General features: G+C 34.9%; 2 protein-coding genes across 8 annotated transcripts in view; one reads left to right on the forward strand and one right to left on the reverse strand.

Annotated features, from left to right (window-relative positions):
- Nucleotides 1-27,760, reverse strand: part of LOC115211016 (potassium channel subfamily T member 2-like) — a 752,122-nt gene that overhangs the window by 684,690 nt on the left and 39,672 nt on the right. The gene's annotated exons all lie outside the window — the stretch shown is intronic.
- Nucleotides 1-27,760, forward strand: part of LOC115211004 (glycosaminoglycan xylosylkinase-like) — a 411,994-nt gene that overhangs the window by 257,681 nt on the left and 126,553 nt on the right. For all 7 annotated transcript variants that reach the window (XM_029779846.2, XM_036501526.1, XM_036501514.1 and 4 more), the window contains one exon: nt 2,051-2,174. In XM_029779846.2, coding sequence (XP_029635706.1) covers nt 2,051-2,174 — 124 coding nt within the window. The remainder of the gene's footprint in view (nt 1-2,050; nt 2,175-27,760) is intronic.

A 27,760-nucleotide genomic window follows, 5' to 3' on the forward strand; every position in this document is an offset into this window, starting at 1 on the left:
GTATTTGTCAACCTAATGACTGAAAACAGATTTCCTTTATATAAATGAGAATCTATGCAGTAGCAGTATTTAGAATAACAAAATAATTTTATTAAATATAGTAGTGTGATTATTGGCTATTCAGTCAGACATTGCTATATTGTATTTTATTTATCCTTAGCAATGCTCCTCTTACTACCTTTTCCTACCTTACTGATTATAAGTTCCACTCTTTTACATTTACATATTTAGCATATAAGAAGATATCCAATTATAAATTAGTTCCTCTAACATTATTGAAAGAACCTCGTTTGCCAAATTGCTCTTGTTTATGTTACCTTGGAAAAGTGAGGTAAAAATTTCATTCAAGGCTTTATTTGATTTAAGACTGAAATGAAATATATCTTATCTCTATTACTTTGGAAGACTGAAGTTAAAATGAAAGCTACATGGTTGTATTAGCTAGAAATTTTGAGTAAAATATATTTTTGTATAGAAATTAAGGCTTCCAAGAGACTGCTGTTCAACACTTAGCTAACTATTATATAAAGCTAGATATACTAAGCATTATATCTAAAGCAAACCTATTTCTTTACTGCCCACAGGGGGCTATACACAGAAGGGACAAACAAGGACAGACAAATGGATTAAATTGATTATATCGACGCCAGTGCGTAACTGGTACTTATTTAATCAACCCTGAAAGGATGAAAGGCAAAGTTGACCTCGGCAGAATTTGAACTCAGAACAAAGCGGCTTCTGAGTTCAAATTCTGCCGAGGAATTTATATCTAAAGCACACCACATAGACCCTTTCGCATTCAAACCAGCTATATCAGGCTCAAATATTCTACTTGTTTTATGTTTAAACTGCCTAGATCTGGCCTCTTATAGATTCTGTACAATATCATTCTACAAATAAACAATTATATCATCACAGTCTCAGAGCTACAAGATAATGCATGCTTGATACCAAACAATGTGAATAAATGAGCATTACATTTGACAGAATAATCTGATTGCTATAGGGTTAAACACATCAGGATTAGTGAGTAGTAAATTAGTGTGACCCTGACAGTTTTATTTCCTTTGGTGATTTATATGTCCAATTCTTCTGTTGGTTTAACTGAAGAAAGTTTCTCTTTACTCTATTCATAACAAAAGTAGATAAACTGCTGGAGATCTTTTTCTTTTATCGTTATTATTAATGATGGGGGTGGGGGGTTATTATCACTAATGATGATTATTATGTCAGTTATGATTATTGAGTAGATTAATATTATCAAAGTATCACTTTCTATATTGTCATTTTGACTGGCTTCAGGTGTAAAGATTTAAGAGGTGTTATCTTCATACTGAGCCTGCATCAGCTTATCTGTTGACTATTGAAACTTTGGCAGACAAGCACTTTGGGAACATTTGGAAATAATCTGAGAATCAGACAAAACTGATACATTTAACATGCCACAGGAAATAAATGCAGTTTTAAATAAGCCAGTTATTTTTTCTTCAATATTTTCACTTCTGAAACAAATGAAGAACTCTATATGCAAATATTAAAATGTTGTCTGTATTACTTTTGATATTTTATTTTGAATTAATAGTTTTTAAAAATGTATTGCATTTCAATGTTATCAACATTACATTTGGAAAACTGAATCTTTTCATTTGTTTTAAATCTTATTGCTTCCATATGCTTATCATGTGCAAAGGAGAAGTCAAAATCTACTGCTTCATTCACATTATCTGCTGTCACTTTGTTCCTGCAAATATTAAATTTTAAATTTAAATCAACTCAGATTGTTATCTAGTATTTTTACCAACTCCATATATAGAAAAAAGAATAACAGAATTATTAATATACGCAAATGTAATACTTCATGCAGTAGTTATTTGTTTATTTGTAATATTTTTATGAGTTCTCTTGTCACGTTATTCTGTTCCAGGGCCATATAGAATAAAATAGTATTCTCCATTATAATTACTTTAAAAATCAATTGAATTTTATTGCTTTGCAAAAATTTTTAAAAATTCAGGAAGAAATTTATTTTCAATACTCTTCAATTTTCCAGGAATGGTGCTGAAATCAATGGCAAATGAACCTGTGATTTATGCTGACATTGCTCCCAGAGGAACACAACTGAAACTCTTGCTAGTGTTAAAGGGAGGTCAAAAGGTTCTGTTTAAACCAAAATGGTATGTAGGAATTTTATGAAACATATATATTCACTGATTATTAATTGTAAATTATGAAGCCTTTCAGATCTACTGAGTGAAACCTTTATATTTGAATTATTTATTTGTTTTGGACAGTCTTCCATTGCATATAAAGATATATATTTATAGTTATACCATCACAGATAAAGAAAAAAACCCTGTTTTCTTCACAGAACAACATGTATAAAGAGATAAAAAAAAAGGTCAAATTATATTTGTTTTGCCACTCTGTTTTAAGACTTTCTTAATATGTTTTGCATGTCAGATTTTATTTCATGTTCTGTTGACTTTGCTTGCAACAACTGCAGCTTTATAATAACCCAAAACAGACAATTTATTTGACATAGAGGAAACATTAATGTCAGTTACATAGCTTCACAGAACTTGTAATGACAGTTACTAATGAGAGTGAGCTTAAAATTACTGGATGTGAAAGAAATGGACATTAATGTTGTCCACTTTCGTTCATATTTCTATTATTGGAATCATGTTAAATCTGTAGAGCTATTTGGTGGCCAATTTACTTTAGTAACTCTTTACAATATCAGCAACATTTTGACTGAATATATGGCCATCAATGAAGGTGAAAAATACCTGCCAATTTGTTCCAACAATTGCACACAAATCAAGGTCAATGATTTTAAGTGCTTTGGGTCCTATGTTACTGACAGAAAGAAGGACTTCTTTACATGCGAGGGACTAGCCTGGAGAACCTGAAATTAACTTCAGAAGATCTGGCAATCAAGTATTTCTAAGTCAACAAAGTTTGCCTTCTTCAGGGCATGTGTAGACAGCACACTTTCCTATGGTACTGAAATACAGATTATGAAGAAATGATTTCAAATTGCCTTGACACCACATACACCAAGTTTCTCATGAGGGCTCAAAACATCTCATGGCATGTGCACAAGTCAAAGAGGAGATTTATGGGCATATTCTATGATATTGTTACTATTATTGCTCAATGCAGAGTAGCTTTCCTGGCCATTGCTATCATGCTGAATGACAGGCTGTATCAAATGTTATATTTTGGACACTTCCACACCATGAATAGGAACGAAGACAAATCAGCTGTATTCATGTTGTTGTCAGTGACACATGACCTACAATTGAGGATCTAGGTAAGCTAATGACGGGTAGAGATTCCTGGTAAAATGCATCTTAGTTGCAGCCACTTGAAGAAGAGGAATGATTAAACATTTGTAGAAGGCTATCAAATGTGTGTGTTTGTTTATGTCTCTGCAATGTAGTATTTCACCAAAAAGAAATCAATATAATAAGTACCAGATAAATCATAATTAGAGACGTCAATTTGATTTACTAATTTCTTCAAGGTAGTGTTCCAGCATGACTGCAGTCTAAAGATTAAAATCAATAAAAGAATAATATCATTGTTTCTTATTCAGATAGCTCATACAGTGTTAATAGCATCTACTTGTTAATCACTTGTATGAATTGTGCTTATTTTCAGCTTGGTTTTAATTAGTGAATAATATGCAAATATAGGTTATAATTGCACATTGTATAAGGTAGGAAACTGTTTGGAGTAGATGTATGTTGGTGCACTAAAATATATATTCACCATAATACTATCTTGTGTTGGTAGAAATGCTTGGTTGCTATGAAAACATTCAATGATTTTCAGACCTAAAGATCAAAGTAAGATTAAGGAGTGGAGATTTGTGTCAAGGTTTAGTGTCATCTATGAGGTTTGATCTCTCTTTTGATCTTGCAAACTATTTTCCAGCGTAACAAACATGAAGCTGTTTGTCATACTGTGTATCTTTTACTTTTTAGTGTTTATTTTTCATATTGGATAGAGGTTTGCTTATTCTAAAGTGTTGGATCCCCTCATTAATGTACATTATTTACATTTGACAGATATTTGTCCTCATCTTGTTTGTTGTTAACACAACGTTTTGGCTGATATACCCTTATTATTGTTGTTGTTTTTGCTGTTGTTGTTGTTGTTATTCAGGTCACTGCTTGGAATCAAACTCGGAATCTTGGGGTTAGTAGCCCGCATTCTTAACCACTACACCATATGATAATAATAATATAATAATAATAATAATAATAATAATAATAATAATAATAACATTGAAAAATACCTTAGGAATGAGAACCCAGTTTTAAAATTTTCTCAAGACACCTAATGAAAGCTGTAGGGTATATCAGCCAAAACATGTTAACAACAAACAAGATGGGGATAAATATCCGTCAAATGTAAATAATGTAAATAACATACATAATTCCTCATCTCTTAAATACAGAACTCCTCATTAATGCTAACCACTGAACTCTGAATTATATCTAAAAACTGTTGGGACAATGATGAAAATTCATTGCACGTGTTCAGTTTGTTAGAAATAGCAGCTAGATATTTCTCAAATCACACCTTGCAGGAAAATATAGCACTTGTTATACAAAAAGATGAGATGGCGATTGCTAGAACTCTTTTGATCATAAGTCTGTTTGATCAGAGAATGCCTAGGGCTAAACAACAATACCAGTGGCATGAAAATTGCTGTTAGCCAGCTGAACAGAAATTAGGAGAGTAGCCAATCTTTTTTCAATTTTACTGTGTGGGTGGTCAGTAATCAAACACTTATTTAGTTTCAATGAGTTCAATTCCAGCTATTCAAGAGAAACCACAGTCAGAATACATTTAGTCTATGTTAGGCTGTGTTGCTATAAAAATTGTGGTTAATATTAGAAGAGAAGAAATAGAGTTTTTTTTTAAATTTCCAAAGCCAACTGCTCTATTGTTATGAGTGTCAAATTCTTCAACAAATACATGGGTATCTGTTGCCATGAAGCAAATGATATTTGTTTTGAACTGAAATAACATTGGCAGTTTATTGCTCTCCTATTAAAATTTGTTAAATATTTGTAAGTTGTGTTGTTTATAGTGATTATCTTTATGACAAGGATAATGATGGCATTCATTTGTGATAGTGATGCTGGTAGTTGTTAGGGTGGTTGTTTGTGGTTGTTATAGAAATAATTATGGCTGTGATTAGTGTGGTGATGATGATGATGATGGTTGTTAGTGATCCAGCAGATGTATGATCAAAAGCTGTTCCAACCCTATCCATATCATCTTTGTATTTCTTTTTATGACATGGAATTATTTTATGTATCCTTCCAATTTAAAGCTAGTTGGGTATGATTTGAGAGATTTGGTTGCTCTGTCTAGCAGGGCAAGTAACCACATAAAGGTTTCCTCATTGGCCATTCATCAACAAAGTGGATAGGAATGGTGATAGTGATCACTGCTATCATCATCATCATCATCATCATCATCATCATCATCATCATCATCATCATAATCATTGAGGAGGTGATTACAAATCTAATATAGAAGAAAACTGTATTAGCTTGAGAAATGTGTGCTAATATTGCCATCTTTGTAAAGAATGGAAAAATACAACTCTATATTTGATATACATAAAAACTTATGTCATCAATACTTTTTTCTTTTTCTCCCCTCAACCATTTTTTTTTCTTTTCATGTTCCTTTTCTCACTCTGTCTCTTTCTTTGTCACCTTTTTTGTTCTCTCTTCACCATTTTCCTTTTGCTTCTTAACACCTTTCACCTTTATCATTCAGATGGAAGACAATTTGCTCACGAATAAATACTTCCTTCATTCAATATTTAATATCATTATCATTGTGTAAACATCATCCTCACATATTATTGGTATTACTGTCTTTTGAAATTCTTAGTCTTAATACTCAATTTCTATGTTGGCACAAATATGAATGGTATTAATTTTTTTTTTTAATATTTGTCCCGTTATTCAATAAAATGCTTCTGTAACACTACAATTATCAATAAGAACATATAAAGACAACACCAGAATTAATAATTCATTTAATATGAAAATTTACATTCCATTAGCAATCCCTGTTCCACCTGCCAAAATTTCATATTTATCACAAACGTAGCAATTAAATGGAAAAATGTGTTGAGATTCAGTATAGAGAAAAAAATTCCAATTTCAAATCAAGATGAGTCATGTGTGTGATTAGATAGACAGGTAGGCAGGCAGATAGACAGACAGATGGACAGATGTTGTAACCCCAGAAAATATATACTATCACATACACAAATGCTCACAGTGAAAAATTCCACTTCACACTTCATAAATGTATATAGTAATATGCACACAAACACTTGCATACACTTTCACATGTAATTATCAATGTCTGTCTATCTATCTATCTATCTATCTATCTATCTATCTATCTATCTATCTTTCTATCTGTCTGTCTGTCTGTCTGTCTGTCTGTCTGTCTGTCTGTCTTTCTGTCTATCTGTCTGTCTGTAGCATGTACATTGTAAGCTGATGTGCAAAGATTGGGAAAGACATGAAATGAGTCTTGAGACTTTTTCAGAAGAGATATCTCTTAATTTCATGGAAGTACAAAATTCTTATCTCTTTACACCAGCTCTCCTTTTAAACCAATATCCAACATCAGTATTGAAAGGATGTGGTATTTTTGTGCTAAGAAGTGTCCTTTAAAATAATTTATAAATGTAATTTTAAAGCAGTATTTCAATGACTTAATGCCTCAGTTTGAATATTTTCTTTATTTATTACTATATCCTGTTTCATGTCTGTAGTAATGAATTAAAAGAAACATTTGAAAAACTTCCAAGGAAATCAATGACATCTCTGCTGAGTAAACAGAGTAAATTGCTGGACCTTCATTACCTGTCTACAAATTCTATATAGGATCAAATCATGTGATCATGTGACTATCAGATATTGTTACACATCACTGGTCACAATGTACTTTTGCATTGTTTTAGCCTTCAAATGACGCCAAATTTCTGGCTAGGCAAGCAGGTCAACAATCCCCACTGATTGAAGGGGGACTGTAGCAATGTGAAATGAAATGCTTTGCTCAAAAAAAAACATGCTGCCCAGTCAGGGAATCGAACCCATGAACTAGTAATCGTGAGTGCAGCAGTCTAACCACTAGGCTACATGCCTTCACATAAGATCAAATACCAGGTTAAAAATACTTTTATTTATTTGAAATTTGCAAGTTTTATGGATTTTTCAGGTGAAAGGGCCAGTGCTCAAAACCTTTTCTAACCCTTCCTAGACTACTGAGTGAGACTTATGCAGTTGATTTTCAGTTTGAATATCAGTAGGTTGATATCAGAAGAAAATTCCAGAGGGAGTGTTTCTGAAGGGGAAGAATGAGAATAAGTATTTAGTGTAGGGACCAAGGAGGTGAAATATTGTAGAAGTGACAAATTGTAAAAACAAAAGAGTATTTATGGAAGCTAGATATATGAATTATATTATAATAGTAAATCTTATAGAACAATTCTGGCTGCATATATAACAAGTGTAGTAGACTATGTTGGAAAAATTGTTATGTAAAAGTTACGTTTTGTCATACTGTTGTCAGAAGTTTTCTAAAACTGTCATGATAAGGAGGAAGGGAAAATATTTTCTTTACTCACTTTTGTGAAATATCAAACACATCTTCAAAATTAAATACCAACTTTATAAAATGTCAAAAATCATTGGAATTCACACTGAAATCATCATTAGTGTCATATTGTAAAGGAAACGTCTCTTCTTGTTTCTTAACAATTTTTGATCTGGTGCTGGTAATTGCAATGTTTGCTAACGCTCTTTACTGTATTGCACTTTGGTTGGTATTTTATGCTTCTTTTTTGAAGAAAATGACTTTTTGATAAGAGATTGATATATTTTGTAGACAAGTTTATTTGCTCCTACAGGCCAGATTCAGTGAGTGGTTTTCTGAAGTTTCTTTGGTGTAAAATAAGGAAAATGCCAATAAATGCATGTTGCCTGAAATATAATACATTATGCAGTTTTATGAATTACTACTAATCATAATTATATATATATATATATATATACATATATATATATATATATATATATCATACTATATACAACTATGTATATTATTATATAACAATATTTATTTTGTTATATGTATTTGTGCACACACAATACACGTGTGTTTTGTGTGTGTTGGTATATATTCTTTTATTCTTTCATTTGTTTCCGTCATTTGACTGCGTCCATACTGGAGCACCACCTTTTAGTAGAACAAATCGATTCCACGACTTATTCTTTGTAAGCCTAGTACTTATTCTATCAGTCTCTTTTGTCAAACCTCTAAGTTACAGGGATGTAAACACACCAGCATCGGTTGTCAAGCAGGGGTGGGGGACAAACACAAACACACACACACATATGAGGGGCTTCTTTCAGTTTCTGTCTACCAAATGCACTCACAAGGCTTTGGTCAGCCCTAGGCTATAGTAGAAGACACTTGCCCAAGTTGCCACGCAGTCAGACTGAATCCGAAACGATGTGGTTGGTAAGCAAGCTACTTACCACACAGCCACCACTCCTGTGCCTATCTATCTATATATATATATTAATTTATATATAGAGGGCATTATACATACATGCCAGATGGCATTATACATACATGCCACACGCTAAGAGGGACAATTAGTCATTTCTACCAAAAATATTACTAATCCCACCGAATGCAATTTTTCAAAGTAAGACATTTTAAAAAATATAGACCTGTATCACAGTGATTTCATACTTACGTATTCATCAGCAGGCCTGGGTGTATCATACATAAACGACCCTGCCTCGCTTAAGCCGATCAGCTAACTGATCAACATCAACGAAGCACATGGGTGAGTTTACATATATTACATCCTGTAAATGTCAGACTTTTTTCGAATTGCATTTCGGGAAAGGAAAAGTTTTTTCGGAATAAAAATTTAGCAATTAAGGACAACTACTTAATAAGGAAAACTTAACAAGAAATTGTCAGGTAGATAGCGTGAAAACCTCATAAGAGAAAAAATTTCGAAAATAATTATTTCTTATTGAACATATTAATTTATATATAGAGGGCATTATACATACATGCCAGAAGGCATTATACATACATGCCACACGCTAAGAGGGACAATTAGTCATTTCTACCAAAATATTACTAATCCCACCGAATGCAATTTTTCAAAGTAAGACATTTTAAAAAATATAGACCTGTATCACAGTGATTTCATACTTACGTATTCATCAGCAGGCCTGGGTTATCATACATAAACGACCCTGCCTCGCTTAAGCCGATCAGCTAACTGATCAACATCAACGAAGCACATGGGTGAGTTTACATATATTACATCCTGTAAATGTCAGACTTTTTTCGAATTGCATTTCGGGAAAGGAAAAGTTTTTTCGGAATAAAAATTTAGCAATTAAGGACAACTACTTAATAAGGAAAACTTAACAAGAAATTGTCAGGTAGATAGCGTGAAAACCTCATAAGAGAAAAAATTTCGAAAATAATTATTTCTTATTGAACATATTAATTTATATATAGAGGGCATTATACATACATGCCAGAAGGCATTATACATACATGCCACACGCTAAGAGGGACAATTAGTCATTCTACCAAAATATTACTAATCCCACCAAATGCAATTTTTCAAAGTAAGACATTTTAAAAAATATAGACCTGTATCACAGTGATTTCATACTTACGTATTCATCAGCAGGCCTGGTGTATGATACACCCAGCCTGCTGATGAATACGTAAGTATGAAATCACTGTGATACAGGTCTATATTTTTAAAATGTCTTACTTTGAAAAATTGCATTTGGTGGGATTAGTAATATTTTTGGTAGAAATGACTAATTGTCCCTCTTAGCGTGTGGCATGTATGTATAATGCCATCTGGCATGTATGTATAATGCCCTCTATATATAAATTAATATGTCAATAAGAAATAATTATTTTCGAAATTTTTTCTCTTATGAGGTTTTCACGCTATCTACCTGACAATTTCTTGTTAAGTTTTCCTTATTAAGTAGTTGTCCTTAATTGCTAAATATATATATATATATATATATAGAGAGAGAGAGAGAGAGAGATGTGTATGGAGTGGGAAACTGCTTGATAGTGCAAAATTGTCCTGAATAGAGAAGATGGGAATGATGGAAAGTAAGAACTGTAACAGGTGATACAGGTGATGAGGCTCTGTTGGATTCTAAACCCATCCAACTCATACAAATGGTAAATAAACTTAAAATGATAGTTTCTTCAAGACCTCTTCTTGTTAGAGTTAATCATCTGTCTGCATTTTATCAGTATTTTTCCCAAAATGCATGCCTGGACAAAAATGTTTTTGTTATGGAAGATCAGCAGTTGTCCATTGGACAAATTTTTTTCTTCATCATGTCACTAATGTTGTCCAAGGGAAAGGAAAAGACAGTTACAGCTAGGTACCAGTGTTGCCACACACTTACTCAGAACATAAAGATCTTGTACAAATGCCATAGAACATTTTATCCAACACTCTAATAACTGTGACAGTCCACCTCTCCAGACTGGTACTGTATTTAATCAAACTCAAAAAGATAAAAGATCCCAGCAGTATTTGAATCCAGGTTGGAATGAACATGGACACACTCTCTCTCTCTCTCTCTCTCTCTCTCTCTCTCATATACACACACACACACACACAATATTTTCTATTGCCTTTCCCGGATGGAATTATATTTTTAGTTAATGAAGCAAAGGTTTTAATAATCAATGATTTGGAGACAACAAACAAGATTGTTCAGAAAACAAAATTCATTATTTTCTTAAATGCACAATTCTTTGATTGAACTACACCATACAAATATAAAACAATGATAAATCTTACTATTTTACTCATGTAGACTATTGTTAATTTTACTCTCTTTGAAGGAAGCTTTTTTGCTTTTATTCAATAAAGAACATATATTCATCTGTAATTATCATTAATGAATAATATCACAAGAGATGCCACATGCCTGACATCATAGCCATACAGATGTGTTATTCTACCACAGCTGATCTCTCTGGTTGGAATTAGGTTTGTTATTTTGAAGGCAATTATAAAACTTTTATTTGAATTTGCAGGTGTAGCTGTGTAGTAAGCAGTTCACTTCCCAACCACATGGTTTCAGGTTCAGTCCCACTGTGTATCATCTTGGGCAAATGTTTTCTACTATAGTACCATACCAGCCTAAACCTTGTGAGTGAATTTGGTCAGCAGAAACTGAAAGAAGCCCATTGTATGTGTATAAATGTATGTGTTTATATATATACATATATTTATATAATGTAATTGGCTAGACTATTGGATCACTGGTCACAGTGCACTTTGCATCATTATAGCTTTTGAATGAGGCCACCCCACTGGCTAGCTAAGCAGGTTAACATTTTGATTGAAAGGCTGTTCCATTGCAGAGTTACCCATTTATATCTGGGTGAACTGGAGCAACATGAAATAAAGTGTTTTGCTCAAGAGCCTGGGAATTGAACTCACTATCTAGGAATTATGAGTGCAACACTCTAACTACTTGGCCACGTTCCTTCACAAACATACATATTCGTATTGGAGTAGATGTGTGTTACCATCTCCTTGCTTTGAAGTTGCATGACAGTTGTAAGCAAGTGTCACCATCATGCAAGAGTCTCCTTTGTTTCCAGACTTCTGCAAAACATGTCTGATCATGGGAAAATATTACCTTATTTGGAAACAGGTCACAGTTGGCAATAAGAAGGACATCTGGCCTTAGAAAATCGGTCTCAACAAATTCCATCTGACCTATGTAAGCATGGAAGAGTGGATATTAAAATGATGATGCTGATGATGATGATGATGAAACTCATCTAATCAGTGAAATTGTAACAGTGAAATGATAGATTTAATTCATATGGTGATATCTTTATAGAATCCACTCTCTCTTGATGAAATAATTCCTCTTCAAATTATTAGAAACATGAGAACCAGTGATAGAAGAGACAATATTGAAAATTAAGACAAGACTAATACAACAGATGTAAATCAAATGCTGTAAAGCAGAGGTTAGGAAACAAAAGGAAGTGTAGAATTGGACAGTTGATTGTTACAAGTACTTGAATATAAAATTAGATGTGTGAAAGAACATATTGATGTATTCAGACTTTGAACTTGTGAAGTTTATGTTGATGTATTTTTGTACTGGTTTCAGTCATTTTAACTGTGACCATGGTGGGTCACCATCTACAAAGGTTTAGGTGAGTGGTCATGTTGACTGCAGTACATATTTTCTTCTGGTATTTATTTTATAGATCTTTTTCATTATATTTTTAAACCTTAAGTCATAAACAACACTTTTTTTTTAGACTGGTTGAAACATAATCTCAAATGCAGATACACACATGCATATATATATATATAATATATATATATATATATATATATATATATATAAACCTGTTATATGTGTGTGTGTATGTATGTATACGTATACATACACACACACACACACACACACACATAACAGGTTTCTGCAGTTTCTACCTACTAAATTCCACTCACAAGTCACTGGTTAATGTAAGTCTGTATTAGAAAGCACCTGCTGAAGGTGCTGTATAGGTAGAAATAAAATTGAATTGAATTTGAAGCTTTAAAGTTGAAGTAGTTTGTTGTTTAGCATCAGTTCAGTCCTGACCAAACTGACCTATAGTCAACGACATTCCAGCCATGACTATCTTGGAAAGTTAGTTGCTGTTTCTTATAGAGTGAGTGAGGCTTTCTCATTTGATCATAAAAATTAATGCTGTTGTGATTGCTTGGCTTTATTCATTGAGCTGTGAAATTATAAAACAAGTATATTCTATTAAAATATTTATAATGTTTATGATAGTTCAGTTAAATCATTTGTGTCGAAATTATTTTTTTAAATTGCAGTGGTTGGAAATTATATCTTCTGCAATGACTGTTTACTAGGAATTTTAACTATGGCTATTGAAAGGAAACTACTTGTGCAAACAAGAACGAATATTTTACTGCAAAATTATGTAATATTCAGCTTCACTTTTACAAGATGCAACTTAAAGATGCATAGCATAATTGCATCCCTTATCTCAGTGCAACTGCCTCGTTGCCTGGCCATTAAAGGTTTTATTAAATCATGTTGCATGTTTTTATAGTATTATTTTGAGATTGGTTCACTGGATACCAGTTTATTATTGAAAATTTCACTGTAAGGTTTTACTGTGCAGAAGAAGATCAATAATTGTCCTCTTGATGTGTGTGATTCAGGTTAAAATACTCATTAAGTGTTTTATGTTCATTCCTTTATAATGTAAATTATGCCTGAGATGGTGATACTTCAAACTGATTGGGGACATGTCATAATAACATGTTCTGTCTCTGTTTGATATTTGTATGTTGTTGAACAGCTGTTATTGATAAGATCTGTACAACAGTATAGTGAAATGTGTCTGTTTATAATTACACATGCAAATACATATGTGAAAAGATGCGTGGCCTTCATGAATTCATACTCCTTATTGACAATGGCAAGAAATGGAATGTAGTTCAATTTTGTATTGAATTGAAACAAGTTTTGAATCTCATCTGTTGCAATTTAGTTGATGAATAAAATGAAGGATGTTAATCTATATTAAATGTAACTACTTTTTCTGATAATAATCAATTAGTATTTGCGGATTTCATTTTCTTTATCTTAGGCAAATACTGTTTAAATACTCAGCATTTGAAAATAACTTGATTCAAATTTAAAATTAATGGATTTTTCTGAAGATCTATCAAGGTCAGGCTTTGTCTAAATGTAATAACCTACTTCTCACTGATTTTGTCAATGAGATTCTTCTCTAGGATCCTCTTCAAATATTTCCACTTCAAATCCCAAAGTGGATATAGATCTTAACCTTAATGCAAACAGTTGCTTTTGCCTTGCATTTTATAAAATCATTCCACTCTATATTCTTTTAATTCATTTGCTTTTATTCATCTTCTTTCTTCATATTGCTAAACGAGGATAAATCCTTGTTTGTGTGTGTGTGCGCGTGTGCATGTGTGGTGTGTGTGTGTGTGTGTATTACATATTTAAATAATGTATATTTGAGTGAATCCATGGCTTATAGAGATTACTTACATTGATATTGACTGTTTTTCTTCATAGATAATCTTATTAAGCTTAGATAACACTTTTAGATGTTGGTATCTAGTTTTTTGGCGCATATATATATATATATATATATATTTATAATATATTATATATATATATTTATAATATATTATATTATATATATATATTATTATATATTATATATATATAATTATATATAAATATATATTATATATATATAATTATATATAAATATATATTATATAATTATATATAAGTATATATATATTTATATATAATTATATATAAATATATTATATAATTATATATAAGTATATATATATTGTATATAAATCTATATATAATATATCAATATCTATAAAGCTGAAATGCGAAAAATTTGTTTGTCTCATTTTGGGATGGGAATGGTTTAAAGGGTGGTAGATGGGGTCTGATTGGTTCCAAAATTTATAGGGACATGTAAAAGGAGGCGAGGAAGCGACTGGACTAAGTTAGAAACCCCTATCTCAAAAGCTGTGGTTACTAGGGCAACAAAACCCAGACTTTGACAAGTGTTTGTCATTTCTCCCTTTCGGATATCACCCTGTCTTCCTTGATCTCTCTCTTTCCTTCCTTCCCCCCAATTTCTCTCTATAACAACGTTTGACACCTTCCACTCTTATTCCCTCCCTGCCTTTGTCGTCTCTCTCTGTCACTCTTTCTCCCTCTACCTCTCTCACTGTACATCTGGCTGTATCTATAGAGAGAAAGTGTTGACAGCCACAAAAGTTTAAATATTCCTACCACAGGTCTTTTAGAACAGTGAATTATTATCGCCCACCACCACCACCACACAACCATAACAGATATTATTAATCAGATATATTGTGTTAATTTATATATATGTGTGTGTATACAAATATATATAATGTGTATACATATATATATGTGTATATATATATATAAATATAAATCATCAATATCTATAAAGCTGAAATGCGAATAAGTTGTTTGATTTCTTGGTTATTTGTCTCATTTTGGGATAGGAATGGTTTAAGGGGCGGTAGATGGGGTCGGATTGGCGCCAAAATTTACACTGGGGGTAAAATGGGGGGAGCAATGGTGTGAGGAGTCTTGCAAGTCACTTGGGGTTACCGTTTGGTTGCCATGGTGAGGAATATGGGAAAAATCGAGTTTTATGGGATGAACAGGTTGCACTGTTTGAATAATGTTGGCTTTCCATGTTGCTGCAGGGGCTAGAGGCGGTTATCTTTAATTGTGGGTGTAAAAATTTGGGGGATTTGGAAAGGGGAGTAAAATTTTTCCACTTTTAAAAAGAGTACATTTTTGCCCTATTTTTAGATTTTGCATTATTTGGTTGACATGGGTAAAAATAGCATTGTGTTAAAGGCTCAAATTTCACAAAATTTTAAGTAATTTTGAATTATTTTTGTGATTTTACGTGCATACGTAAGAGAAAGCGAGGGAGAGTCTGAGAGAAAGGAAGAGTAAGAGAGTGGGAAAGTGAGAGAGAAAGGAGAGAGATACAAAGAGGAAGAATGTGGCGATAAGAAACAGAAAGTAACAACCACACCCTCACCCACGCATAGAGCGGGTTACCTTAAGCTAGTATATATCAATATATATTATATATATATTAACTTACAACCTGTCATTCATATTCATTTTTTAAGCGTTGATTCGTAACCCTAAATCCCGTTTCTCTATTATTTGTTTCGCCATCTTGTATGCATGGCTTCCTGTCTGTCATGCATTTTAAATTCCTCCTTAATTTCAGTGTCATCCCGTTGTTATTCCATCCCCAGAATTCACTACAATATTCTCCCTCTCTCCTATTTATATTATGTTTTAATCGAACCCCGAAGTTTCTAGATGTTCAGTAATTTCTGTCGCAGAAAATTCCCTACGTATTAACTTAAAACCTGTTGTTCAAAGATACCCTAAATTCCCTACGAAATATTTCTCTCTCTCTTATTTATATTACATTCTTCTCGAACCCCGAAGTTTCTAGATGTTCAGTAATTTCTGTCGCAGAAAATTCCCTACGTATTAACTTAAAACCTGTTGTTCAAAGATACCCTAAATTCCCTACGAAATATTTTCTCTCTCTCTTATTTATATTACATTCTTCTCGAACCCCGAAGTTTCTAGATGTTCAGTAATTTCTGTCGCAGAAAATTCCCTACGTATTAACTTAAACCTGTTGTTCAAAGATACCCTAAATTCCCTACGAAATATTTTCTCTCTCTCTTATTTATATTACATTCTTCTCGAACCCCGAAGTTCTAGATGTTCAGTAATTTCTGTCGCAGAAAATTCCACGTATTAACTTAAAACCTGTTGTTCAAAGATACCCTAAATTCCCTACGAAATATTTTCTCTCTCTTTTTATATTACGTTCTTCTCGAACCCCGAAGTTTCTAGATGTTCAGTAATTTCTGTCGCAGAAAATTCCCTACGTATTAACTTAAAACCTGTTGTTCAAAGATACCCTAAATTCCCTACGAAATATTTTCTCTCTCTCTTATTTATATTACGTTCTCCTCGAACCCCGAAGTTTCTAGATGTTCAGTAATTTCTGTCGCAGAAAATTCCCTACGTATTAACTTAAAACCTGTTGTTCAAAGATACCCTAAATTCCCTACGAAATATTTTCTCTCTCTCTTATTTATTACGTTCTCCTCGAACCCCGAAGTTTCTAGATGTTCAGTAATTCTGTCGCAGAAAATTCCCTACGTATTAACTTAAAACCTGTTGTTCAAAGATACCCTAAATTCCCTACGAAATATTTTCTCTCTCTCTTATTTATATTACGTTCTCCTCGAACCCCGAAGTTTCTAGATGTTCAGTAATTTCTGTCGCAGAAAATTCCTACGTATTAACTTAAAACCTGTTGTTCAAAGATACCCTAAATTCCCTACGAAATATTTTCTCTCTCTCTTATTTATATTACGTTCTCCTCGAACCCCGAAGTTTCTAGATGTTCAGTAATTTCTGTCGCAGAAATTCCTTACGTATTAACTTAAAACCTGTTGTTCAAGATACCCTAAATTCCCTACGAATATTTTCTCTCTCTCTTATTTATATTACATTCTTCTCGAACCCCGAAGTTTCTAGATGTTCAGTAATTTCTGTCGCAGAAAATTCCCTACGTATTAACTTAAAACCTGTTGTTCAAAGATACCCTAAATCCCTACAAATATTTTTCTCTCTCTCTTATTTATATTACATTCTTCTCGAACCCCGAAGTTTCTAGATGTTCAGTAATTCTGTCGCAGAAAATTCCCTACGTATTAACTTAAAACCTGTTGTTCAAAGATACCCTAAATTCCCTACGAAATTTTTCTCTCTCTCTTATTTATATTACATTCTTCTCGAACCCCGAAGTTTCTAGATGTTCAGTAATTTCTGTCGCAGAAAATTCCCTACGTATTAACTTAAAACCTGTTGTTCAAAGATACCCTAAGTTCCCTACGAAATATTTTCTCTCTCTTATTTATATTACATTCTTCTCTCGAACCCCGAAGTTTCTAGATGTTCAGTAATTCTGTCGCAGAAAATTCCCTACGTATTAACTTAAAACGGTTGTTTTCAAAATACCCTAAATTCCTACATTCCCTACGAAATATTTTCTCTCTCTCTTATTTATATTACATTCTTCTCGAACCCCGAAGTTTCTAGATGTTCAGTAATTTCTGTCGCAGAAAATTCCCTACGTATTAACTTAAAACCTGTTGTTCAAAGATCCCTAAATTCCCTACGAATATTTTCTCTCTCTCTTATTTATATTACATTCTTCTCGAACCCCGAAGTTTCTAGATGTTCAGTAATTTCTGTCGCAGAAAATTCCCTACGTATTAACTTAAAACCTGTTGTTCAAAGATACCCTAAATTCCCTACGAAATATTTTCTCTCTCTCTTATTTATATTACATTCTTCTCGAACCCCGAAGTTTCTAGATGTTCAGTAATTTCTGTCGCAGAAAATCCCTACGTATTAACTTAAAACCTGTTGTTCAAAGATACCCTAAATTCCCTACGAAATATTTTCTCTCTCTCTTATTTATATTACATTCTTCTCGAACCCCGAAGTTTCTAGATGTTCAGTAATTTCTGTCGCAGAAAATTCCCTACGTATTAACTTAAAACCTGTTGTTCAAAGATACCCTAAATTCCCTACGAAATATTTTCTCTCTCTCTTTTTATATTACGTTCTTCTCGAACCCCGAAGTTTCTAGATGTTCAGTAATTTCTGTCGCAGAAAATTCCTACGTATTAACTTAAAACCTGTTGTTCAAAGATACCCTAAATTCCCTACGAAATATTTTCTCTCTCTCTTATTTATATTACGTTCTCCTCGAACCCCGAAGTTTCTAGATGTTCAGTAATTTCTGTCGCAGAAAATCCCTACGTATTAACTTAAAACCTGTTGTTCAAAGATACCCTAAATTCCCTACGAAATATTTTCTCTCTCTCTTATTTATATTACGTTCTTCTCGAACCCCGAAGTTTCTAGATGTTCAGTAATTTCTGTCGCAGAAAATTCCCTACGTATTAACTTAAACCTGTTGTTCAAAGATACCCTAAATTCCCTACGAAATATTTTCTCTCTCTCTTATTTATATTACATTCTTCTCGAACCCCGAAGTTTCTAGATGTTCAGTAATTTCTGTTGCAGAAAATTCCTTACGAATTAAACATGTTGTCCCTTAGCTCTCTCTCTCTCTCTTTCCTTCCCCCTCTCTCTCTTTCCTCATGCTTCCACCTGATAATCCCCCCCCAATCCCTAACTCTTTATAAAGCAGCGTTCGATTTATCTCGTCCTCTTCTCGATTCTACATCTTGCTGACAAAACACTGACTCGAAAAATGACCAGCTAAGCGAATTTAACTTACAACCTGTCATTCATATTCATTTTTTAAGCGTTGATTCGTAACCCTAAATCCCGTTTCTCTATTATTTGTTTCGCCATCTTGTATGCATGGCTTCCTGTCTGTCATGCATTTTAAATTCCTCCTTTATTTCAGTGTCATCCCGTTGTTATTCCATCCCCAGAATTCACTACAATATTCTCCCTCTCTCCTATTTATATTATGTTTTAATCGAACCCCGAAGTTTCTAGATGTTCAGTAATTTCTGTCGCAGAAAATTCCCTACGTATTAACTTAAAACCTGTTGTTCCTTGGAGGTGACCCCCCCCCTCCCACCCCTCCACCAGAACCGGAAGTTTCTGTTTTCTATCTTTCTTGACCCCCCCCCCCGCACCCCTATGTAGGGTTTATTGTGATCATATAGCGCAAAAACTTTGAAATTTATGCAGGTTGTAGTCTAGAGTCTCAGTATGATATCTGGCAAATGCAAGCTTTCTTTTCAGGTACAGAACACTGCGGCCCCTCATCCCAGGGTCTCAGAGGCCCACACCTCCCACACCCTCAGGGTAGGCACCCTCAACGTTGGCACATTGAAAGGTAGGTCTGGCGAGATAGTCGAGATGCTTGAACGGAGACGTGTTGATGTATGTTGTATGCAAGAAATAAGGTGGAGAGGAGGATCTGCTAGGGTCCTCACAGGCAAGGGACACAGGTACAAGATTTTCTGGGCAGGGAACACTGACGGGGTTGGTGGCGTGGGTATAATTATCGCTGAGAAATGGATAGATAGAGTAATTGAGGTAATCAGAGTAAGTGACAGAATACTTAAGATTAGAATAGTGCTTCATAATAGATTAGCAACCATTATATCGGCCTATGCCCCTCAGCCAGGGCTACCCGATGGACAGAAAGACAGTTTCTATGACACCCTACTGCAGACCACCTCATCGACGAACGACAGGGACCTTCTCTTTGTGGCTGGTGATTTCAATGGGCATGTTGGACGACATGCTGGGGGCTTCCATGGCGTACATGGAGGCTACGGTTATGGTTCCCGCAACGAGGAGGGAACCAGGCTGCTGGAGTTCTGCGATGCGAATAGTCTTATGGTCTGCAACACTAACTTCAGGAAACCAACAAGCCACCTGGTCACCTACCGATCGGACCGGCATACTAGCCAAATCGACTACATCCTTGCCAGAAAAAGGGAAAGATGGCTGCTTAAAAATGCCAAAACCTTCCCAGGCGAAGAATGCACCCCACAACATAGACTGGTAGTTAGTGACTTTAGGATCAGGACTAAGAGGGCGACTAGAAGACGACCAACATGGAGAAGAAGGGTCTGGAAGCTTAAAGCCCCTGCGAATGGACAGAGATTTAGAGATATGTTACTTGAAGCCTTTGACGAAGTGGAAGGGGGTATAGCTACACATGGGGTAGAAGACAACTGGACGTTTCTGAGGGACAACCTGCTGAAAGCCGCTGACCAGATCTGTGGCTGGTGCAAAGTCCCCTTAAGACCCAAAATAACGTGGTGGTGGAACAATATTGTTGACAGGGCTATTAGACAAAAGAAACAGGCTTGGAAGGCCTGGAAGAACGGTGGTAGCAGGAAAGGTATCAGACTGCCAGAAGGGAAGCTAGGAGACAGGTCTATCTAGCCAGAGGGGAAGCAGATAAGAGAAAATTTGCCATGTCCTGCGCCGTGAGGATGAAAGACTTGAGGTATTTCGTGTTGCAAGACAGTGTGTGAGAGAGAATCGTGATGTGGTAGGAGAGAAATGTGTTCGCATGGAGGATGGTTCACTTGCGCTAAATGAGGATGCAAAGAGAGAAGCTTGGAGACGCCACTATGAAAGGTTACTGAATGAGGAAAATGAATGGGATAAAGAGAGTCTGCCGAATGTTGACCCTACAGAGGGACCAGCTATCCGAGTTGATAGTTCCGTGGTAGCTAAGGCAATTAGAAGCATGAAGACAGGGAAAGCCCCAGGCCCATCAGGAATTACTGCAGAGATGCTCAAAATATCTGGCAGTGTCGGCTATAACCTAGTCACCCGTATAGTCAACCAGGTGATACACGAAGGAGTCATACCCAATGACTGGTGCAGCAGCATACTAGTCAACTGCTACAAAGGTAAAGGTGATGCCCTAGATACAAATAATTACAGAGGTATCAAGCTGTTGGATCAAGTAATGAAGGTTACGGAGAGGGTCATAGCCCAACTAATTAGAGAGAGAGTTAGTTTAGATGAGATGCAGTTTGGGTTCGTGCCAGGAAAAAGTACCACTGATGCTATATTCCTGGTAAGGCAGCTGCAGGAGAAATACCTAGCCAAAGATAAGCCCCTGTACCTGGCTTTCGTTGACATGGAGAAAGCTTTTGATAGGGTCCCCCGATCCCTTATCTGGTGTCAATGAGGAAACTAGGGATAGATGAATGGCTGGTGAGGACTGTGCAAGCCATGTACAGAGATGCCGTAAGTAAGGTTAGGGTTGGCAACATGTACACAGAAGAATTCAAAGTAGAGGTTGGGGTCCACCAGGGTTCAGTACTCAGCCCCCTCCTATTTATCATAGTACTCCAGGCAATTACGGAGGAATTCAAGACAGGATGTCCCTGGGAGCTCCTACGCTGACGACCTTGCTCTTATTGCTGAGTCACTATCAGAACTGGAGGAGAAGTTCCAGGTGTGGAAGGAGGGTTTAGAATCAAGGGGCCTTAGAGTCAACCTAGCTAAAACAAAGTACTAATAAGTAGAAAGGTAGACAATCCACAAATATCTTCAGGAAGATGGCCCTGCTCGATCTGTAGAAAGGTGTAGGTAGAAACTCTATAAGATGTACCCAGTGTAAGCTATGGACACATAAGAGGTGCAGCAATGTCAAAGGTAGGCTAACTGGGAAGATAGTTTTTGTATGTGGCAGATGCTCGGGAGCATTAACCTCCGAAAATCTGCAGAAAACAACTTCCGTCACTTTCCAGGGGGAAAAACTAGAAGTAGTTGATAGCTTCCGTTATCTAGGTGACCAAGTCAGTAGTGGGGGTGGGTGCGCTGAAAGTGTAACTGCTAGAATAAGAATAGCCTGGGCAAAGTTTAGGGAGCTCTTACCTCTGCTGGTGACTAAAGGCCTCTCGCTCAGAGTAAAAGGCAGACTGTATGATGCGTGTGTACGAACAGCCATGCTACATGGCAGCGAAACATGGGCTGTGACTGCTGAGGACATGCGTAAGCTCGTGAGGAATGAAGCCAGTATGCTCCGATGGATGTGTAATGTCAGTGTACATACTCGACAGAGTGTAAGTACCTTGAGAGAAATGTTGTACCTAAGAAGCATCAGTTGTGGTGTGCAAGAGAGACGATTGCGCTGGTATGGTCATGTGGCGAGAATGGATGAAGATAGGTGTATGAGAAAGTGCCAATCCCTAGCAGTTGAGGGAACCCGTGGAAGAGGTAGACCCAGGAAAACCTGGGACGAGGTGGTGAAGCACGACCTTCGAACTTTAGGCCTCACTGAGGAAATGACCAGAGACCGAGACCTTTGGAATATTCTGTACGTGAGAAGACCAGGCAGGACAAGTGAGCCCAGCCCACTTATGAATGCCTTTCCTCCCTTGGACACAAAGACCGGTTGAGGCAAGCGAAGTCGATATAGAACCTCATCCGACGACAGACACCCATCCCAACCCCCCATGCTTGCGAAGACATGTTGGGGCAAGCGAAATCGAAATCGAAATCGAAACCGAATTGAACCAGCCAGGATCCCTGGCCTGGTGGTACGTAAAAAGCACTATCCGACTCGGGCCGTGGCACGTAAAATACTCCAATGCGACCGTACGACAGGCACCCATGCCAACCCCCTTTGCTTGTGAAGACATGTTGGGGCAAGCGAAATCGAAATCGAAATCGATTGAACCAGCCAGGATCCCTGGTCTGGTGGTACGTAAAAAGCACTATCCGACTCGTGCGCGTGCACGTAAAATACTCCAATGCGACCGTACGACAGGCACCCTTGCCAACCCCCTTTGCTTGTGAAGACATGTTGGGGCAAGCGAAATCGTAATCGAATTGAACCAGCCAGGATCCCTGGTCTGGTGGTACGTAAAAAGCACTATCCGACTCGTGGCCGATGCCAGCACCGCCTCGACTGGCTTCCGTGCCGATGGCACACATAAAATACACCAATCTGACCGTGGCCATTGCCAGCCCGCTGGCACCTGTGCAGGTGGCACGTAAAAAGCACCCACTACACTCACGGAGTGGTTGGCGTTAGGAAGGGCATCCAGCTGTAGAAACATTGCCAAATTAGACTGGAGCCTGGTGCAGCCTTCTGGCTTCCCAGAACCCCGGTCGAACCGTCCAACCCATGCTAGCATGGAGAACGGACGTTAAACGACGATGATGATGATATATCAATATATATTATATATAAAGATATATAATTATAACAAATAATAATATATATTATTATATTATATATATATATATAAAAATATATTAGAGACACAAAACCACTATTTGCAAAACAACAAGGAAAGACTTAATCAATACATAAAATTTTAATAAATAGTCAAAAAAAAAACCGCCACTACAATTGTTTCTTGTCTTGATCGACAATCTTCAGGTGGACTTCCAATCTAAAATATCAATATTTTAAAATATAAAAATAATAATTTTAAAATAATTAAGTATGAATGAAAAAATATAAATATATAATCCATATATAACCTATATATAATCCATATATAATCAATATATAAACAATATATAAACTAAAATAAACCTATCAACAATTAATATAAAATAAAATATAAAATATAAAATAAAACAAAAAATAATAATATAATATAATAATAAACTATATATACACCCATACACATATACCTAATTATATATAACCATATCTAACTACATACACTAAATCACACTCCTATATATATAACCCTATACATACACATAAAAACGTCTAGGCAACTATAAATAAATAAAATAGCTAAATACTTCAACACAATACTTATTCATACTCCCACACCACACACATACACCCACATTCACGCTCTAGAAAACGGACATCACTTAAAATTATGAACGGAGAAATGGAATAAATGGAATTAAAAAATATATTCACTTGGTAAAACGAACACTACTTAAAAATTATGAATGAAACAATGCAATAAAACAACAGACATCGCAAATAGACACAAATTACTACGAAATCCTCAACAAACCTACCATGATAAAACAAACCTCATAAAAACATATAATGATAAAATCTCCCTTTACTAAACTCTATAACATACCTATATAGCAATCCCCCTAACCTAAACATTCACACACACAAATACACACACGTAAACCACACACCCACGACATATACAAATACCCACACCACTTACAATACCTATACATACATATAAACCTCAACATATACTCCAAAAACCCACTCAACCCCACACAGACAAATAAACACAAAATTATGAATGGATTCTTTTATAAAACTACCATGATAAGCTAAAACTCACGAAACATAAATGATAAAACCTCCCTTTACTAAACACTATAACATACTTATATAGCAATCCCTTTAACCTATACATTCACACACAAATACACACACGTAAACCACACACCCATAACAAATACAAACACCCACCCCACTCACACACACACCACAAGTACATATAAGCCTCAACATATACACCAAACAAAATTACTTTACCAGGAACTTAACATATGTATAAAAAGTATAACCGCTCTGGAAACGAACATCTTTTAAAATAATGAATGGAGGAAATGGAATAAATGGAATTAAAAATAATATTCACGTGGCAAAACGAACACCACTCAAAAATTATGAATGAAACAATGTAATAAAACAACCAACATCGAAAATAGACAAATTACCACGAATTCCCTAAAAAAAAAACCATGATAAACCAAAACTCTTAAAAACATATAACGATAAAATCTCCCTTTTCTAAACTCTATAACAAACCTATATAGCAATCCCCCTAACCTAAACATTCACACACAAAAAACACACACGTAAACCACAGACCCACGACTTATACACATACCTATACTAACTTATAAACCTCAATATACACCAAAAACCCACTCCCTCTCCACACAGACAAATTAACACATACATCCCAAAACCTAAATAACAAACCCATATACACATTCACACACAAACACACACACACGCAAAACACACACACACAACAGATACATATACTCCCTCACATATACGCATATACATACTCACTAAATCGATATATACAACAATATTTACACACCCACACTCATACAGATAAATAAATTATACAACTAAAAACTCACACACAATCTCATATACATAAACTCCAATAAAAAACAACATTAAATACATCGTAATTAACCAGAATATCAAAATAACAATTTACTTAAGGAGAAATAAATACATACTTACAAGTCAGTTTCAAATTATGAAGTAAATTAAATTCTTAGCCGTTAAAAAAACCAAACCAAAATTACGTTACCATAGAAATATAACTTATGTAAAAAAAGAATACGCGCCATGGAAAGTAAATGTCATTTAAAATTATGAATGGAGAAATAGAATAAATGGAACTAAAAACTATATCCACGTGGCAAACCAAACACTACTTAAAAAAAATTTATTATGAATGGATTCTTAATAAAACTACCATAATAAATTATTATATACAATTATGAGCTTTAGCTCATCTTAGCAGCTCTAACAAACAACTTGCAGTAACCCAATCTATTCTCGATGCCTGCCTTACTACTACACTATTCCATTCCAATTCCAAGCAACGCTAGCCCACCACCCGGTTACAATTCCCAACTCCACCCATTCATTCACAATTTCAACGACGTTCAACTCCACAGCGCTACATATAAGCCTCAACATATACACTGGAGATTCGCTTTCAATCCGTGCGGATGGGTGAGAGTATACATTGAGTGTAGTGATGGGGCTCCCATTACTATACACATTTGTACCTGTGTGGTAGTCTCCATGTGTATATTCACGCACGGGTATAAATGCAGGGGGTACACGCGCACGGCATGTACGTATACCCCCTCACATGTACATATGCATGCTAGTTGGGCTCTATATGTGCAACAATGTAATCGCGCCCGCATACATGCATATGGGCGAGTTGCACAATCAAAATACGCACACGTGTGTGTGTGCGTTCCCTGGTTGTGCAATTCACCCATCTGGGTGTGAGTGGGTGTAAGCGTATTGCTGTGGATGTCGAGCTTGATACGTATGTATATGAGTGTGTATTGGGGGGTTGTACGTATTTTTTGTGTGCATGTGCTTCACGCACGTGCGTCCATGTATGGATGAATATATTGGGATTGCTATGTGGTGTAAATTGGGTATAGAGGGGGGAGTTTTGTCATTGTATGGGTGTAGTTTCATTTGTGATGGTGGTTTGTTGGTGATTTTTAATATGTTCTGTATATTTGGGTTAGTTATGTATTATTCTAGTGTGTATAATTGTATACATATGATTGGTGTGAGTGGGATTACGCCCATTTTTGGGGATGTATGTGTTTATTTGTCCGTATAGGGCGGGAGTGGCCGTTTGGTGTATATGTTGAGGCTCACATGCAATTCCAGGTACGCGCGAATGAAGTGGGCACTTATATTGTTATGGGTGTGTATACTTTATTATAACAGACAATACCCAAATAAAAACTGTCAATTCAACATACCAAATAAAAAACAAAAAACAAAGGGATCGTAAACATTCACACATACATACAAAAACTCAATAAAAACACCACTAAATAACACCCATATATATAATTATATACAAATATATATATATATTATTATATTATATATATATATATATATATATATATAATTATATACAAATATATAATATATATTATTATTATTATATATATATATATATATATATATATATATATATATATATATATAATTATATACAAATATATATATATATAATTATATATAAACATATATATACATACACAACCACACACATATATATTTATTCATAAAAATCATATGCACAGTGAGAATCTTCTTTATGATTCATTATTACAAGGGACTCTGGGACACCCAATGTTTCAACTTGTGTCTTGTCAGGCAAGGGCACTACTGAGTTTGTGGTACTTCTTTATAACTTTAGAAGCAAATTGTTTGTTGATGCATGGTGAACAGTGGAATCAAAATGATGACTTGTATATTTATTCTTAATACATTCTTGCATATATAGCAGCATCAGTCCCAAGCAATGATTAGGAATAAACAAACTTTAAGGTAGTTGAAATATGTTTGGGACATATTTTAAATTCTACAGGTAAATCCACTGCAGTTATCACAGAGGAAATATTCTCTCTTATAGTAAAAGATGTAAAAGATGTGTGTGTTCTGTGTGTACATAAATGGAATTATGCAATATCTCTTGAAGCCTCTTGTATTTGTTTACAATATATATGTAAGTAGATGTTAATTTACAGTAACTTCTTACCTGTACGTGCTTTCTTACCTGTATGTGCCTTTCTTTTAGCAAATGGTTATGATGCAACTAAAATGTTCCTATTTCCCTAACGACTCAGAATAACATGACATAAGTAGAAAAATATCTTATTTTACATAATGTGTGAACCACCTTCCAAAATATTTCAACCTT

The sequence above is a fragment of the Octopus sinensis genome, linkage group LG1 (genome assembly GCF_006345805.1).
Source record: "Octopus sinensis linkage group LG1, ASM634580v1, whole genome shotgun sequence".
NCBI lineage: Eukaryota > Metazoa > Mollusca > Cephalopoda > Octopoda > Octopodidae > Octopus > Octopus sinensis.